This window comes from Mus caroli, chromosome 4, assembly GCF_900094665.2.
Source record: "Mus caroli chromosome 4, CAROLI_EIJ_v1.1, whole genome shotgun sequence".
Lineage (NCBI taxonomy): Eukaryota > Metazoa > Chordata > Mammalia > Rodentia > Muridae > Mus > Mus caroli.
In genome coordinates this window covers 81174320-81191636 of record NC_034573.1, presented here as the reverse complement: position 1 = coordinate 81191636, position 17317 = coordinate 81174320, and the positions used below count along the sequence as shown (strand labels likewise).

The following is a 17317-nucleotide window of genomic DNA, read 5'->3' as shown; positions in this document are numbered from 1 at the left end:
TGCACACATGAGGACTGACCCATGTGCTCTGCTCAGAGTCTGCACACATGAGGACTGACCCATGTGCTCTGCTCAGAGTCTGCACACATGAGGACCGGCCCTGAAAGTGCTGCCGTATGCTTTCCTGAGGTCGGGGCTGATGACACAGGGCTTTAACAAAACCCTGTTTGGGATCTACAACAGGCCAGCTATGGCCAGTACACATAGTGAGACAGAATAAAGCAAATGGAGCCTTTGCCATGTCACAGTTCTACAGCTACTCTAGAGCCACACTTCCCCTGGAATGTTCTCTGAGCCACCCCTGCAGATGAGCCCAGACCCCTCCCTCCCTTCTCACCTCGTATCCCACGCAGCATACCACCGAGAATCTTGAGTTTGTCTGCCTCTGTGTCCTGACTTCAAGGGTTGGAGGTAGAATGTATCCTTTCCACCCAGGATCAAGAGTGCACGTGCACTCAATAAACGGATGGAGATATAGCCTTTCTCTCTAGCTGCCCCCTCACCATTAACCAGTTGTTGCTGCTGTCAGTCGTCTAGACCTTGGGCTGGCCTCTGCCTCTATCAGATGGCATGTGAGTGTGAAATTTGGGGATGAGTATGAAAGCCTCTGGTGTGATCCAAGCTTTATCTAATTCCTACTTCCATCATATAGCCAGAACTGCTAGAGACAAAAGCCCGCCTGTTCTGCTTAGCGGGTGGCTGCCACCCCTCACCTTCTGGGTCTGTTCCTTCCATGGCTCTTTTTGTAGCAGCAGTAGCATGCTCCTGGGAAGCTGAGTGAGAACCTCTTGCAGAGTGACTCTATGCATGGGACTCCTGCCAAGCAAGGCTGCTGCTGGCCCACCAGGACCATTCTCTTGTTGCCATGGTAACCAACTGGCACTAAGGCCAAGGAGAAGGGGGGCCTCATGGTCTGCCCATGCCACCACTGCAGCTGCAAATATCAGCATCAAGAAGTCCAAAGCCTGTTATGAAAACAGAAGCAACATGAGAACATATGTTTTATTCAAAGTTACACAAGTTCACAAGCACAGCCTCTATCATGATGCAAGGCCGTCTTCCCTTTCTCCCACTACTACTGCTACCCCAGAACAGGAACTGCACTGACCAGAAAACTTGGTTTCCATGCCAACTGAAGAGCTTATCTGGGCTTTGGAAGGCTCCTGGTTTTTCTTTGTGTGAGGGAGGACCCAACAGTTTCAGATTATTTCTCCAACATTTCAAGAGAAATATAATTTATTCTTAATCATATCAACATCTGAATACTCCCCCATTTTGGTGTTTTTAAATAGATAAATAAACTAAGGAAGTTATTTATTATATGAACAAAATGTTTTTTAAAAAATATGAAACATTTTATTTTAAACAATAAAAAGTTTATCTTTAGACACTAAAAAACCAAACCAAACCAAAAAAAAACAAAAACAAAAACCCAAAACAACAACAAAAACTGTCCATAATCCAACCTTCAGGCTACATTAGACAATTGTAAAAAATTTAGACATAGTAATGGGGACACTTCCAAGATGCTGAATTACTGTGATTTCAATTATACTTTTTCCAGCTAATTTGCATGCTAAATGTTTTGAGATTTTTTTTTTGGGGGGGGGAGATAAGAAAGTAGAAAGCTAATAAAAGCTCAGGAAATCAGAAAGAAAGAGCAAAGACTCTTAAAAACTATGGTTTTGTTTGTTTGTTTATTTGTTTTTGTTTTTGAAGACAGGGTTTCTTTCTCTGTGTAGCCCTGGCTGTCCTAGAACTCACTCTGTAGACCAGGCTGGCCTTGAACTCAGAAATCTGCCTGCCTCTGCCTCCCAAGTGCTGGGATTAAAGGCATACTACTCAGCCATTAAGAACGAGGACATCCTGAGTTTGGCAGGCAAATGGATGGAACTAGAAAATATCATCCTGGGTGAGGTAATTCAGACCCAAAAGGATGTAAATGATACAGCCAAGTAAAGGAGAAGGATGCTTCCATGTGCTCTGCTGAGAGTACTCTCTAATACATGGACATTAGTCAAAACAAACAAACAAACAAACAAACAACCTACAGAATACCAAAGATAAAGTCCACAGAACTCAAAAAGGTCAACAAGCTGAAGTGCCCAAGTGAAGATGCTTCAGTCCCACTTGGGAGAGAGAAGAAAGCAATCACAAGTAGGGAGGGAGGGAAGGAGGGACTTGTGAGGTGGACTGGGGTGGGGGATGGGGGATGGGGGGCAGTTGGGGGAAGAGAGGAATCTGATCTGGTATTGGGTGAGGAAAAAGGGCTGAAGCCCCAAAGGCTAGCAGAAATAATGTGAACAGGCAAGCTCAGGAAATAGAAGGTTGGGGAGAACCCCCAGAATGCACCAGAGACCTGGGAGGTTGGAGACTCTCAGGACTCAAAGGGAGGGACCAAATGAAATGCCCAACAGTAGGGAGAGGGAACTTATAGAGTCCATCTCCAGCAGGAAGACAGCACATCAAGTCAGGAATGGGATTGTCATCCCACAGTTACATCTCTGACCCATAATTGTTCCTATCTGAAAGAATTACAGGGATGGAAATGGAGAGGCACCTGAGAAAAAGAAGGTCCAGTGACAGGCTCAAAGTGGAATCCAGCTCAAGGGGAGGTCCCAAGGCCTGACACTTATTACTGAGGCTATGGAACGCTCATGAAAAGGGACCTATCATGACTGACCTCTGAAAGACCCAACAAGCAGCCGAAAGAGTCAGATGCAGATATTTGCACCCAACCAATGGACAGAAGCAGCTGACCTCTTTTGTTGAATTAGGGAAAGCTGAAAGAAGCTGAGGAGAAGGGTGATCCTTTAGGGCCAGCAGTTTCAATTAATCTGGACCCCTGAGAGCTCTCAAACACTGGACCACCAAACAGACAGCATACACCTGGTATTGGGTGAGGTGACATGAGGCCCCCAACACACATAGAGCAGAGGACTGCCGGGTCTGTGTTCATTCAGTGATGATGCACCTAACCATCAAGAGACTAGTGGCTCCAGGGAGTTTAGAGGTCAGGTGGGGTGGGGGGTGGGGTGGGGACATCCACGTGGAGACAGGGGGGTGGGGAGGAGGTATGGGATGTGAAACAGTTCTTTCACTTCCTCAGTTAGAATCACACCAAGGTATTTTATATTATTTGTGACTATTTTGAAGGGTATTGTTTTCCTAATTTCTTTCTCAGCCTCTTTATCCTTTGTGTAGAGAAAGGCCACTGATTTGTTTGAGTTAATTTTATATTCAGCTACTGAAGTTGTTTATTAGGTTTATGAGTTCTCTGGTGGAATTTTGGGGTCATTTATATACACTATCATATCATCTGCAAAGAGTGACATTGTGACTTCTTCCTTTCCATTTTGTATTCCTTTGATCTCCTTTTGTTGTCTAATTGCTCTGGCCAGGACTTCAAGTACTATATTGAATAGATAGGGAGAAAGTGGGCAGCCTTGTCTAGTCCCTGATTTTAGTAGGATTGCTTCCAGTTTCTCTCCATTTACCTCGATGTTGGCTACTGGTTTGCTGTATATTGCTTTTATTCTGTTTAGGTATGGTCCTTGAATTTCTGATCTTTCCAAGACTCTTATCATGAAGGGGTGTTGGACTTTGTCGAATGGTTTCTCAGCATCTCATCTAATGAGATGTTGAAGGGTGGTTGCAGTGGGGATAAATGTAAAAAAAATGTCTTTTAAAAAAACATGTCTCAGTCTCTTAAGATCCTAACTGATGAATTTAAACTTTAATAACTTCGAAAAGACACACAACTCTTCATATATATGGTTCAGAATTCCAAAGAACATATCAGGTTATGCAAATTTTAACTCAACTGGGAAGAATGCCTACACAGAAAATTAAAAAAGAGTGAAATAGAGCTATGCTTCTATTATTATATTGTTTGTATTGGTTTTTACAATTATACAATACTAGAGACCTTTTCTTTGGGGTGTCATAGGGCACAATGCAGATCTGATGAAAACCTTCACATGTTGCATGTTGGCGCACATAGACATTCTGCATATAATTCATCAATCTCTTCATCCTAGGCATTTTTAGTCACATGAGCCAGAGAAGCAGAGACCTGAGCCTGGCACCCTACACACACTATGAAGATCCTGGGGTTCTCTCTCTAACTGGTATTCTTTGAGTCCTTTGTATCAAAGAACATGTTTTGCTAAAAATATTTCTCAAAGACAGTCTTGGCATCTCAAGAAACATGACAATAGTCATTGTTTCCTTATGCCATCAAAGAGTTTTTCCTAGTGTTTCTTAAAATTAAAGGGAGAAAAGTTGTAAGAATGTGTTTGATTTTGGATCTTGGATGACCCCAAAGGCTATGGCTTCCAAGCTTAGTCCCGAGGTCGGTGCTATAGGAAAGCAGTAGGCCATATAAGTGGTAGTGAGTAGTGGAGCTCTTTGGGATGTGGGGAGGGATTGTGCCCTAAAAAGAACTATGGGTCTTAGATCTGGCTCAGCAATACACCCCCTTCATGATGTATTACTTCAACACATGTCCAAAGTTCAACGGACCCTGGGCTAGAACCCCAAACCGTGAGCCAGCTGAATGTTTTCCCTTTGTAAGCTGAAGGCCTCCAGTGTTGGCTACAGCAGTGAAAAGCTGAGCAACTGAGTCTTCTTTTAGGAAAAAAAAATTAGAAGTTTTCCATTTTAAGTTAAGTTCACTGCTTCTCTAGATCATACCTCTTCAGGAGCCACATTCTGTATGGGTGCTGACTGGTAAGCAATGTTTCTCACGTAACCCATCAGTTCTAAGAGCCACTCCAGTCTCTTCAACACGCCTGAAACAAAAACGAGCATTTTCTTATCACAGATTAGCAATAATTATCACAACCGAAGCAGGACACATGCTCAGAGGCCCCTGGACAACTTTAAGATGCAGTTCTGGAAATGTCACTACTCAGGCTAAAATTTACACTCCTTACATCAGGAAACTATTTTAGCCTTTTTGTTTAAGTGAATCCTCCCTCAAGTCTCTGCCCAGTAGTGTCAGAACACAACTTGCCAGGAGAAATCTGGAACGTAACTAGGCAATAAGGCTGAATCGCAGGTAGTTGGCTGTTTTAGAGTCCGCCTCTGCTTTCCTATTCTCATTTCGCAGGGGTAATCAGAACCCTGTCCTGAAGACAGAAAAACAGAAACACCAACCAGCCACCACAGGGTAACTGGAGAACAAATGTCAGCATAGAGATGGTGAAATATCAGTTTTTAAAATATGTATTTTTATTTCATGTACATTGGTATTCTAATTGCACATGTGTCTGTGGGAGGGTGTCAGATCCCCTGGACCAGGACAGTTGTGAGCTGCCAAGTAAGGGCTGGGAATTGAACCTTGTTCCCCTGGAAAAACAGCTCAGCTTAACCACTGAGCCATCAGTCCAGACCTTTTTCTTCTTCTTCTTTTTTTTTTTAATGAGGGGTTCCAGCACAGGAAAAACTACTTAAGAACATCCTAAGAATTTAATAAGAGAAAAATGAGAAGCCCCTTTTCAAGTAGGCTCATCAGAATCAAAAGTAACATTAGACATCTCTAGATCTCTAGTTTACTCGGAGTATCTTTATCAAAAACTGGAAACAGCTACTAAATTTATTGTTCCCCCCAAACATATTTTTACTTCAGAATGAAAACTTAAGATTCTTGGGCTGGTGATCCAACCTAGCAGGTGATGCCTGGCACAAGGGCCTGACCACCTGAGTTTGATATGTGGAATCCATAGTAAAGAGAGACTCACATTCCCAAAGTTGTCCTCTAATTTCTACCTATACACCATAGCACATGTGTACCCACTCTCAGACACACAGACACAAACACACACAGATACACAGACACACACACACACACTGCAATATATAAAATTTATTTATTTAAATATAAGAAAATTACATATCTCATCACAAGTCCATTTTCTTTCTTCAGTGCTAGGCACTAAGGGGGATATAAGCAAACTGCTCAATTTCAGCATATCAGGTGACCTAATAAGCATATAGCTAAGAGCAAGTTCTGTCCTCAGGGGGCTACTACAGTTCAGTGTCTAAAACGCTCTGTAAGCAAAATATGCCAGGCCTGGCTGCACATGTTTAACTTAATCCTAACACTTGGGAGGGAAAGGTAGAGAGACCTCTTTGAGTTTAACATCAGCTTGGCCTACATACCTGTCTTCCCTCTCTCCCCCAAACAAACAAACACCTGAGAAGTCTTTTCACACAGATTATTTAATTTTGTTTGTTTCCCTTTTGATCCTCAATTAAGTGGCCACCCACAAACCACTTTCTCTCTATTATCAGGAGGATCAATTTCTATCTTATGTGTTTGGAAAACTAAAGCAAAATTGACAGAAGTAACCTAGTGTTATATCCATGAGGGTCTTGATCAGTAGTTTTCACCCTTCCTAGTGCTTCGGTACAGCCAGACCTGTGTCAGCAAACAAGCTAGCTTTGAAGTTGAGGTGACACATGAAGCTGAAGAGCTACAGCAGGGCAAATGTTTCTGTGCTCACCTGTGTTGGCATGGTTGACAATGCGTGCCTGGTATAAGCTGTGCAGGATCATCCAGGCTAGAGTCTCATTCTCGGGGTGCTGCATAGCAGCAGTGAGTAGATCAGTCAGGCTCATCAACGGGAGTCGTCCTTGAGAGACTAAATACAACTTGACAAAGGCGGCCTTTTCTATGTTGTCCTGGGGGTGGGGGAGCCAGTTGTGCAGTCATTAGTAAGTTAATGAAGTGTCAACAAAACCACAAGGCAAGGGCACTCAGAAGAGTGAGCCTGACACTTTCCCCCAAACCCTCGAGCTGTTCACTTCCTGTAGCACAGAGCCTAGCTGCCTATGTTACACTGAAATGTCCCGCAACAGAGGGCTTCAGTGCCACCTTTTATTCCCATGGAAACTAGGAGTGTGTTCGGAGGTTAGGAAGTAAGCATACAGAGTAATAGCATAAGATATACTAACTATGTTCCAAAGACCAGTTGAAGGGGTCCATTCACTCCATTTGTCTCCACTCAGACACTAGGCCATAAGTTATCTGCCTTGGCAGCAGACCCCCAAAGTCCAGGAACAAGACAATAAAATCCCCCACCCGAGGAACAGCCTGAAGATAGCCACATGAATAGGAGATATCTGATCTCAGGATAGGCCATCAGTGATGGGCAGCCCATTCGGTGGTTACTCATTCATGACACAAGAATGCAGTCCATCACGGGCATCCTGGCACCCACCAATGAGGTTTTAGATTACCTAATCCTAACATAGTAGCCAATCAAAACTGTACTAATGTCAGGGTTTTGGCCCCTACCAATCACATTAGAGATGACCTAATTCTTCTAGAGAGTTCCCTGGTTACCTATAAGAAGACCTGCGTGCCTTTGTCTGAGGTCATTGCAATTTTGATGCAGCGGTGACCCCAGCATGCGGGTTGCTTCTGCAGAATAAATGTTCTTTGTTCTTGTGTACTATTTGAGTCTGGGGGCTTCCTTCAGGGATTCCTGAACCCTGACACAGTGTAAACATATTCGTTTAGTGTGGCAGTTTTCAAAATGTGACACACAGAATTTTGGGGATCCCAAGGCCCTTTGAGAGGTTCTGTGAGGTCAAGACTACGTTCTAGATCCACGAAACTATGTTGGTATCCATTGCATTTTTAACACCACTTAATTTTTAAAAATCCATTTAAGAGGAGCTAGATAGAGATAGCTCAGGGGTTAAAAGCATTTAATCACTTCCAGAGGACACTGGTTCAATTCTCAGTACCCACATGGTGGTTTATGACCATTTATAACTCCAGTTGCAGGGAATATGTTTCTCTCTCTGTCCTCCATGGATGCCAGGCATGCATGTGCTTCACAGATATGCATGCAGAGAAACACCTATATGTATTAAATAAGTAAGTAAATAAATAAATAAGCCAGTTACACTTAATGTAAATAATAAAAATATATCTAACCAATGTTCTATGTTACAATCTGGGGAAAAAGCATACAGGATTCAGTGGTATACCCCAGTGTCATGGTTGTGTCAAGGACAAACACTGGGAAGATGGAATTGAGAACTAAAATAGTTCTACACATGGAATTTTTTTTTTCTTGAAAAACTGCTGACAAACTATGGCTATTTTAACTGCCTATTAAACAGACTATTTTATTAAAAACTTAAGGAATGATCCTATTATACCAGGAAAAGTATTCCATAGTATATGTTACCAAATATTAAATTTAAATCTAATAAAAATTACGATTTTTGGAAAAAAAATGTTTACTTTTCTGAGCTTGACAATTTCCCAAAGGGTGGGGGTCCTTCGTGAAAAGATTTCTGAGGAGCATAACAAAGATGATGTTTTAGTATTATATCATAAAACATATCAGAATTTGGAAGACCTTCAGAACTTGACTAACATTTTCCAAATAAAAGTATATGATATTAGAAAATCATATTATCTATCAAGGAGCTGACATTCAAAACGAATCAAGGGATTTTAATATCAGAGTAGTCAAACTACCTTGTCATGGTTCTGAAGTCCATATTGCAAATTATTTTGAAGAAACACAGTTGTTGACTTTTGGTGCATCAAGGATGAATATGGTGATAAGTAATTACTGACTCTTGCTTTGAGCTGGTACTATTCCAGGTACTCATTGTGGACTAAGTGATCTAACTGACAAGACAACCCTAAGGGATAGGTTCTATTGTCCCCATTTTACAGACAGGGAAACTAAGAGGTTGGACAACTTAACCGAGGTTACATTGCTCATAAGTGCTGATCTGGATCTCACACAAAAGCAGTGAGACTCCAGACTCTCTTCTCTTACCTCTTCCCTGAATCCCTGCTTCTGTTTAAAATAAGCTAATTTCCAAAATGCTGAGAGCCAAGCACTCTGTTCTCAACCTTAGAATGCACCAGAATTGCCTGATAGGAGAGACTATTAACATATAGATTGCTCGGCCCCATGGTTTCAAGCAGGACTTGAGAATTCCCCTTTCTATCAGCACCAGACAATGCTGAGACACTGGCCCAGTGACTCCATGTTGAGAACCACTGCTATGTGATACAAATATTCAAGGACCCAACTGAAAAAACAAACCTAACAATGACAAGCAGACGACCAGTCACTAGGGATGAGGGTTCATTGTACCAGCTATACAAAGGGTTATACTCAAATAAGTATGCCGATTGAGATGTGTTTATGCTAAAGAATTTGGTGCTTACAACTCCAGTTTCATAAAGCATTTTGTATTTATTCACCATGTGACTGGGTCTAGGGGCTACTTGTCAATTACCTTACCAACAGTTCTTGTTTCTCAAATGACCACCTTTTTGCATACAAAAATGACAGTATCCTGTATAAGAAACTAAAGGTGTGAACAGAACTATGTATGCGTCAACACACCAGCAAGTTCTTTGTCAGAATATTCCTATTTTTGTAGTTGTTACCTTGAAGACATTGTCTTTTTCTTATTTTTGCCCATAGGCAATGCAAAAAATGTTCCTGACATAGTGTAAGAAATTGTGTTAAAAAGTTTTTCATTCACCTATTCATCTACTGCAAGTATTAAACACTGGTCACACCACCAGGCCAACTACTAGACCTGACATCTGAAGGAGAAAGGAAGTGCCCTAAAATCATCCAGTAACAAGTTAGATGTAAAGCCAGATTATGCCAAAAAGGATACTGTAAACAACTCTTCATGTGTGATTTCCACTTTAGTAATGAAATATCTTTCAATAATGAAACAATGCATAGAAGTACACATTATTACCTTAGTAATCTGGGAAACCTGATTGACACCTTCGTCCGTCATCTCTGAGAGGCACTTTGCTATACTGATGTACAGCTCGAGATCATTTCTCTGGTAAAGACAGGTCAAAATACAATTTAAGACAAATGTATCAAGTCTATTAATGTTGTGATGAATTATTAGACTTGTTTATCTCCTATAACAGTTGCTGATGAGATTCTAATGCTAACCAAAACATGGTCCGTCTTTCATAATTTAAGAATTCTTCTCCGTTGTTCTCTGTGTTTGCTTTTTTCTCCCCATCAGAATTCCATTACTCTCATCCAGATTTTTAACTTGTTGTGAAACTCCAGTGTAGAAGTCTGCTGTGGCAGGGAAAGGGCCTCCATAAGGCCATGTTATATAAAGTATATATAAATAAGACAATGCCACCGAGGTACACTGGGGACAGATGTCTGTGATTGCTAAACTTCAGCAGGCTTTTGGTACAGCACTAGTTAACTTACCCCTAAGCTTGCTCAAAACTTTGGTTCTAAACACTGAACCTCAATTTCGGTCTCGGAAACAAATCCACTCCTAGTGAAGAATGTGTCATTTTTTGCTAGTCTTCCCACCCATATTCTTAAAACATCCCCAGCCTGCCTTTGCCAAAATGACTTTAAAGAAGCCCAAGCATAAACTGTTAGGAATGTAAATGTTTTTGTTCTTTACCAGAATCCTATTTGGCAGAAGGTCAAAAATTCTCCCAGTAGCATCGCAGAGCAGGCTCCAGAGGTGGTGGGAAGGACTGGGCAGTTTCATGGCCTGGCTCAGACCCCGTAGGGCACTTAGGCACATCTCAGGATGGCACGGTTGGGAAGCTGCTTTAAAAACTTCCACCATCAGGTTTTCAACAAAACCCTGGATCTGTTCATCAGAGACGTGCTTTGCCCACAGAGGCATGGATACCAGGAGGTATTTCTTGATATTCAGCTGGAAGGGAAACAGATAAGCCAGACATAAACAAGTCTGTCTGAGTTTGTGGTGGTCAAAGCCCCTAGGTCATCACTGAGTTGGAGCAAACAGATTAAAAGCTGTGGGTTTCTTCTTTCTCCTGCATCTTCCCATGGCTTCATAGTCCAAAGGGTCACGATTAACTATTAAGAGACACTAGTAATTATAGCTGTTCCGGTTACTTCTCATCCAGCGTGACACATGTGTACCTGTAGGATCCATCAATCTGTTCAACTGAAATTGTCGAATAGCTTAAACCTGTTCAGAGATGGGAACTAAATGCCACTTCTGAAAGGATGTCACGGTTGCCATTCTGATTTTTTCTTATTGTTTTGGCTGTTTTGTGTGTGGTATATGTATGTATGTATATACATATACATATATATATATATATATATATGCTCACATATATGGGTGTGGGTGTGCAGGTGCACAGGTGTCAACTTCAGGTGTCTTTCTCAGTCATACTCCATCTTTGTTTTTGAGACAGCGTTCCTCACTGAACACAGAGTTTACCAATTGGATAGTCTGGGTGGCCAATGAGCTCCATGGGTTGTCTGTCTTCACTTCCTCAGCAAATACACACACACACACACACACCACACCCAAGCTTTATATGAATGCTGGAGATCCAAGCATAGGTCTTAATGTCTTCACAGGAAACGTTTTCCCCATTTCCTCATCTTCTCCAGTGCAGTCTTAAAACCATACTCTCTAGCAAGAGAAGCTATCAATCTATTCAACTACTCTGCTTCACGGATACCTTGGATCTTTTCAGGGATGGGAATAAAATGTACTTCTGAAGAATGTCATAGTTGGTATTCAGATGTTTTTCATTGTTTCTGTGGTGTGAACTTTATGTATGCATCTGTGCAGGTGCACGTGCAGGTGTGTGAACATAACATGCCGAGGTCAAAGATGGGAAGCCCATCTGCTAAAAAATCAACTAATCAAAGCATCTGATATTTTAATCATCTTTTGAGGGGAAACAGGGAAGTAGTAAGAGGAACTTGCGTGCTGGGCTGCTTCTGAGCAAAGAGTCAGGCACTGAGCCTGTGGGCCTGACCATGGCACACAGTGCATGAGGGTCAAGATGAGGCGCGACTAGTGTTAACTGTTACATGGCACTTCAAACATAATACAAGTTTGATACTAATGGACAAGTCTAAACGACGTAGGCTTGGGGAAAAAAAGATAATGAAATCTTTCCAGTGAGTTTTCTAAAGAGCTCATCTTCAAGAATATTCCAGCTTAAATAATTTTAAGATTTAACAACATACACCCATTACCAAACCAGATGTGAAGAGCCACATAGGTCTAAAGCAGAAATGGAAGGCCTACAGAACTGTAGAGAAAATTCTCAGGTCAACGGAATAGGCTGCTGGACACTTGACTCAACAGGAAGAAAGAGTTCATGGTACAAAGCTTGGGAGTCCGCCACATATTGGCTTCCCACATATTTCCCTATCAAACTGTGCTTAATTCCTACAGGTCTTAGGCTTATCAATCTATAAAGAAGAAGTAACAAAGCATACTTCCTAGATACAAAGCTTCATAATACAATTCAATGCCAAAGACTTTCTAAAATTTATGTACAGTTTAAATGTATAGGGGTAGTTTCACAAGGCCTGTAGGTGTTCAAGCCAGACCAACCCAGCATGGACAACAGGGAGGGGAAACAGGCACAAAGCCCCATTCCTAGCTTAGGAGCCACGATAACTGACAACTTCTAGGAAGAAAGTCAGCTTCATTATGCATGTGGCCCCTGGTACATCTATGTCACTCCAGAGGAAGGCCACATGCCCAAGAGTATCTGGGCAGCATAAATTGGTCTTGATGGATTTAAAGAAAAAGAGAAAATGGACACAAAGTTGGGTGGGTAGGGAAGGGGGTGGGTACGAAAGGACAGTGGGATGGAGTTAATATAGTCATAGCCCACTGTACACATTTCTCAAGGAAACCATGAAAGAGTGAGAGAGGAAAAGAAGGACAGGGTCTGAAGAGATGCCTCGGTGGGTGAAATGCTGGTGTGTACAAACGTTCAATCTACAGCACCCATGTGAAAAAGCATGGCAGTGTGCCTGCAATCCCAGCGCTTCCTGTAAACCCAGTGCTGGGGAAGCACAGGAAACGGAATCTCTGGGGCATGCCCACCAGACAGTTTAGCCAAATCACGAGCTCCAGGTTCAGTGAGAGACCCTGTCTCAAAAAATAGGAGTGCACCTAAGGAAGACAGGCATCAGTGGCCTTTGACCTTCACTCCCCATACTCTACATACCCCATGCACACCACACACACACAGGAATAATTATGGACAGCACTAAAAATAGGCCCAATGTCATGTTGTGTGATATGAATATCCATGGCAATGACTAGAAACATAAATGCACTAAAACTCACTGAAGTTTACCATTAAAGTAGCCACTTTTAGGATACATAAATTACAACCCAATAAGGCTAACTTTTAAAATGAGCTGCCAGAGACATTAGACATTAAGGCTGATGTCGTCAACATGAACCAAATGCTAGCGGGTACCAAGTACATAGCATGTGCTCAGCAAGTGACAGAAAGATGTAAGTTGCTGGAGTGGACAGGTGTGAGTAATGGTGTTAGTGAGAGGGAAAAAAATGCAGATTTCAATAACACACATCTTCCACTAAAGACCACCCAAGGAATAAAAAAGACCAGAGCCAAGAGATGGAAGACATAAGAGAATCTTGTACTCCTTTAAAAACCTAATGCCAACTCATGACTAGAACTGAACATTGATGACCATGAACTGATGATCAACTTAGATCTTTAGGAAATCATGCAGAGGGACTCAACGTTTCTGGAGCCTTCCTTACTACTCGGCCTTATGTGCCTCTGCCACCTGACTCTACGGCATTCTCAAGATTCGTTGTAGCTATGCCAGGAGAGGAGGGGAAGGGATACTTCTAAGAGGTATTCAGTACAAGTGATTTGTCTCTGTTAACACCCAGTGAAGTATCCACACTGTATGACCAAAACAACCCTTGTTACAGATGTGATGGCAGTGTCTGTGACCATCATTTACCCCTTTAGTAATAAGTAGCATTTAAAACATAAAAATGGGGTGGTAGCCATGTCCTCTCTGAGGCTGCTGGCCAGCTAGATCAAGTATAAGCAAGCTTTCATTTTTCTACTCCTGACTCATAGACCACACTCCAAGTGAGTGGGGCTGTCCATCGCAGAGAAGAGCAGTCCCTGACTACACTCAGCATCTGGAACTACTACATACACTCAGACCGTGGATCAGTGGCGGCATCACCCACAAGCCCAGCAGTGAGGCCGCGCTCTGCGACGACGGTGCCTGAGTGACAGCAATCTCAAGGCACAGTTGCTGTATCTCTTCACCTGAAAGAGAGAGGAAAGGAAAAAATAGTTTCTGTAATACGGTGCTCAGTTCCCTGGCTCACGTTCAGGATTCAGCTTCTAAATCAAGCCCTCTGCTTGGGGTCACTTATGCACATAACAAAATCCATCCAACCAAATGGAATTTTGAGACATTCAAGTGAGGAGGCAAAGAACATGCCCACTAGAATCGCAGTCCTAACTCCTGTACACTACCGGGAGAAAACTCTCTTGATGTTCTAAAGAAATCTGGCCACCCGAATACTACTTAGAAATAGGAGAAGACACTAGCTACAAATCACTTAGTGTCCCCCACCCCCACCCCATCCCATTGTGCAGCATATGTTCAGCACATAGGGAAACTTCTATCTGGTGTGTCAGTTACATTTTTACCAACTTGACACAAACTCAAGTTATATGACAAGAGGAAACCCCAACTGAGAAATGGCCTATCAAGTTAGCCTATAAGTAAGTCTGTCTTTTCTCTCTCTCTCTCTCTCTTTCTTTCTTTTCTTTTCTTTCTTTCATCCCTCCCTTCCTCCCTTCCTCCCTCCCTCCCTTCTCTCTCTCTCTCTCTCTCTCTCCCTTCCTTCCTTCCTTCCTTCCTTCCTTCCTTCCTTCCTTCCTTCCTTCCTCCCTTCCTTTCATCCCCTCCCTCACTTCCTCCCTCCCTTCCTTTCATTCATTTACATATTTTAACCATTTTTTTCTTTTTACTTTTGTGCATCAGCGTTTTGCCTGCATGTATGTCTGTGTATGGGTGTGATATCTTCTGAAACTGGAGTTAGACAGTTGTAGGCTGCCATGTAAGCACTGAGCCATCTCTCCAGCACTTAAGGGGTCATTTTCTTTTTTTTTTTTTTTCCCCAGCAATGGGATTATAGTCATGTGTCATTGTACTGCTGTGATGGTTTGTATATGCTCGGCCCAGGGAGTGGCACAATTAGAAGGTGTGGCTCTGTTGGAGTAGGTGAGTCACTATAGGTGTCAGCTATAAGACCTCATCCTAGCTGCCTGGAATCCAGTCTTCCACTAGCCTTCAGATGAAGATGTAGAACTCTCAGCTCCTCCTGTACCATGCCTGCCTGGATGCTGCCATGTTCCTGACTTGATAACAGACGGAACCTCTGAACCTGTAAGCCAGCTCCAATTAAATGTTGTCCTTATAAGACTTGCCTTGGTCATGGTGTCTGTTCTAGCAGTAAAACCCTAACTAAGGCAACTGCGCTTGCTTGCTTGCTCGCTTGCTTCCTCAATTGCTTTATTTATTTACCCATTTATCTAACTATTTTTGTCATAGGTACAGGGGATTTATCTAACTAAGGTGATCATGGTTGCATAGCAAACCTTTTACTGACGGATCCATCTTCTTGGTTCCTTAAGAGTTGTTTTTGAGAACTATACAGTCTCAAGAACGATACAAACATAGACTATAATGTCTATGTCTTTAGAACTCTTCCTCCTCATCCTCCCCTATAACGACTCAGTGAAACTCAGTTATTACATGCAAGATAATCATTCACAAGATACAGTAAATCTACCAGTCACTGTCAACTGACACAAAATCTGCTTTTTAAATTTTTAAAAAAATTTTATTCAGGCCAATTCCTAAGAACATAGCCTGAAAACCCCAAAAACTTGATGTTTACCAAAGTTTAGCCTCATAAGTGGAGAGAGTAGTGCGGCCAAGTTTGCAGGAGGGTACTGGTAGCTTTCCCCAACGGTTGCTATGGGTTTCATCACTACTTTGAGAAGGGATGGAGGCACAGCTTCAGGACCTACAACAGAAAAGAAAAGAATTAGCAAAGCACCGGTGTGGCTGCTACAACTGAAAGCAGAACTGTTTTTTACTTTTGCAGCCAAAGGCTCTAAGGCCAGATCTTTAGTTACAATCAACTTTCCAATGTTACAATTTGAATCCCACTCCATTTGCTACAAACCTTGTTCCCCTGTTCTCAGATATTATCTCCAATCTTCTCCTTTGTGTTAGACATACCACACACATCTTAACTATCTTCTACATTTCCATGTCTCTTTGCCTAGTTTTTTAAAAACAATGACCTAGTCTTCATTATTATCCCACTGCTCTTGGTATGGAATTTAATACGTTTGCAGCAGGATAGACAAGGGCTGCACACTCAGCACCTTAGAGGAGCCATGGAACACCTCTACCCACTATGGCTCTAAAGCATCACACCCATCACCTACCACTTGTTTCTGTTTTAGAAACAAATAAACAAAAATAGCAAAAACCTTCTTTTGCTTCTAAGCCACAGTGCCTGCTCTAGAGTTGAGCACCTAGGGAGAAATAGCTATTCCATATGTTAATCAGCTACCTCTCGCTTTAATATTGGTCCTCATGTTGGGAGGGAGGTATTTAAAGCTGATAACCTGAGATGCTAGAGTATTAACATGTAGATGTAAAAGGCAGGAGCAAGCATGACAATGGGCAGGTAAAAGTAATGCTACATAGAACCACAGAACAATGAAGAAATACAGAAAACATAGATACAGAAAAATGTAGACAACAAGAAGAAATGGCGGCAGAATCAGCAGCAAAAGGAAAACCACCATCAGCAGAAAGAGAAGCCAGGGGAAAACTAGAAACTACATCAGCAAAAAAGCCACAGGATCAGCATCTGGGAGGGGCTGCAGAGGTGAGAGAGCTGGTATGTGGGAAAAGCTGAAAACAGAGAAGCTCAAGAAATGGGAAAAACACCATAAGTGCAGGCAGAGTCAGTGATGGTCACACTGTCCCGGAAAGGAGAAGCTCAGAAAGGGGGAGAAGCAGAGCGAGACTAACAAAAGCCAATGAGTCAGTGGGAGAGAAAGAAAGCAGAAGAGTGTGTCAGCTAGACAAAACCCCCAGCTACATAAAGGAGAAGCTGAGGAGAAAGGAGAAGCAGGGAACCAGGAGGGGAAAACCTGATCTTGTGACCACTAGCAAGGGTGAAGGCAGAGCTATATCACAACACAGAAATAAGCTGAGGGGAAGGGAGAAGCAGGGAACCAGGAGGGGAAAACCTGACCTTGTGACCACTAGCAAGGGTGAAGGCAGAGCTATATCACAATACAGAAATAAGCTGAGGGGAAAGGAGAAACAGGGAACCAGGAGGGGAAAACCAACCTTGTGACCAGCAGCAAGGGTGAAGGCAGAGCTATATCACAATACAGAAAGAAGAAGCTGAGGGGAAAGGAGAAGCAGGGAAC

At 42.4% G+C, this 17317-nt stretch overlaps 1 protein-coding gene across 4 annotated transcripts in view; it reads right to left on the bottom strand.

Annotated features, from left to right (window-relative positions):
• Positions 1–17317, bottom strand: part of Focad (focadhesin) — a 294020-nt gene that overhangs the window by 3551 nt on the left and 273152 nt on the right. For all 4 annotated transcript variants that reach the window (XM_021160670.2, XM_029475893.1, XM_029475892.1 and 1 more), the window contains 7 exons: positions 15757–15885; positions 13995–14110; positions 10453–10713; positions 9763–9852; positions 6510–6687; positions 4696–4793; positions 714–965 (listed from right to left, as the gene is read on the bottom strand). In XM_021160670.2, the coding sequence (XP_021016329.1) occupies positions 714–965; positions 4696–4793; positions 6510–6687; positions 9763–9852; positions 10453–10713; positions 13995–14110; positions 15757–15885 (1124 nt within the window). The remainder of the gene's footprint in view (positions 1–713; positions 966–4695; positions 4794–6509; positions 6688–9762; positions 9853–10452; positions 10714–13994; positions 14111–15756; positions 15886–17317) is intronic.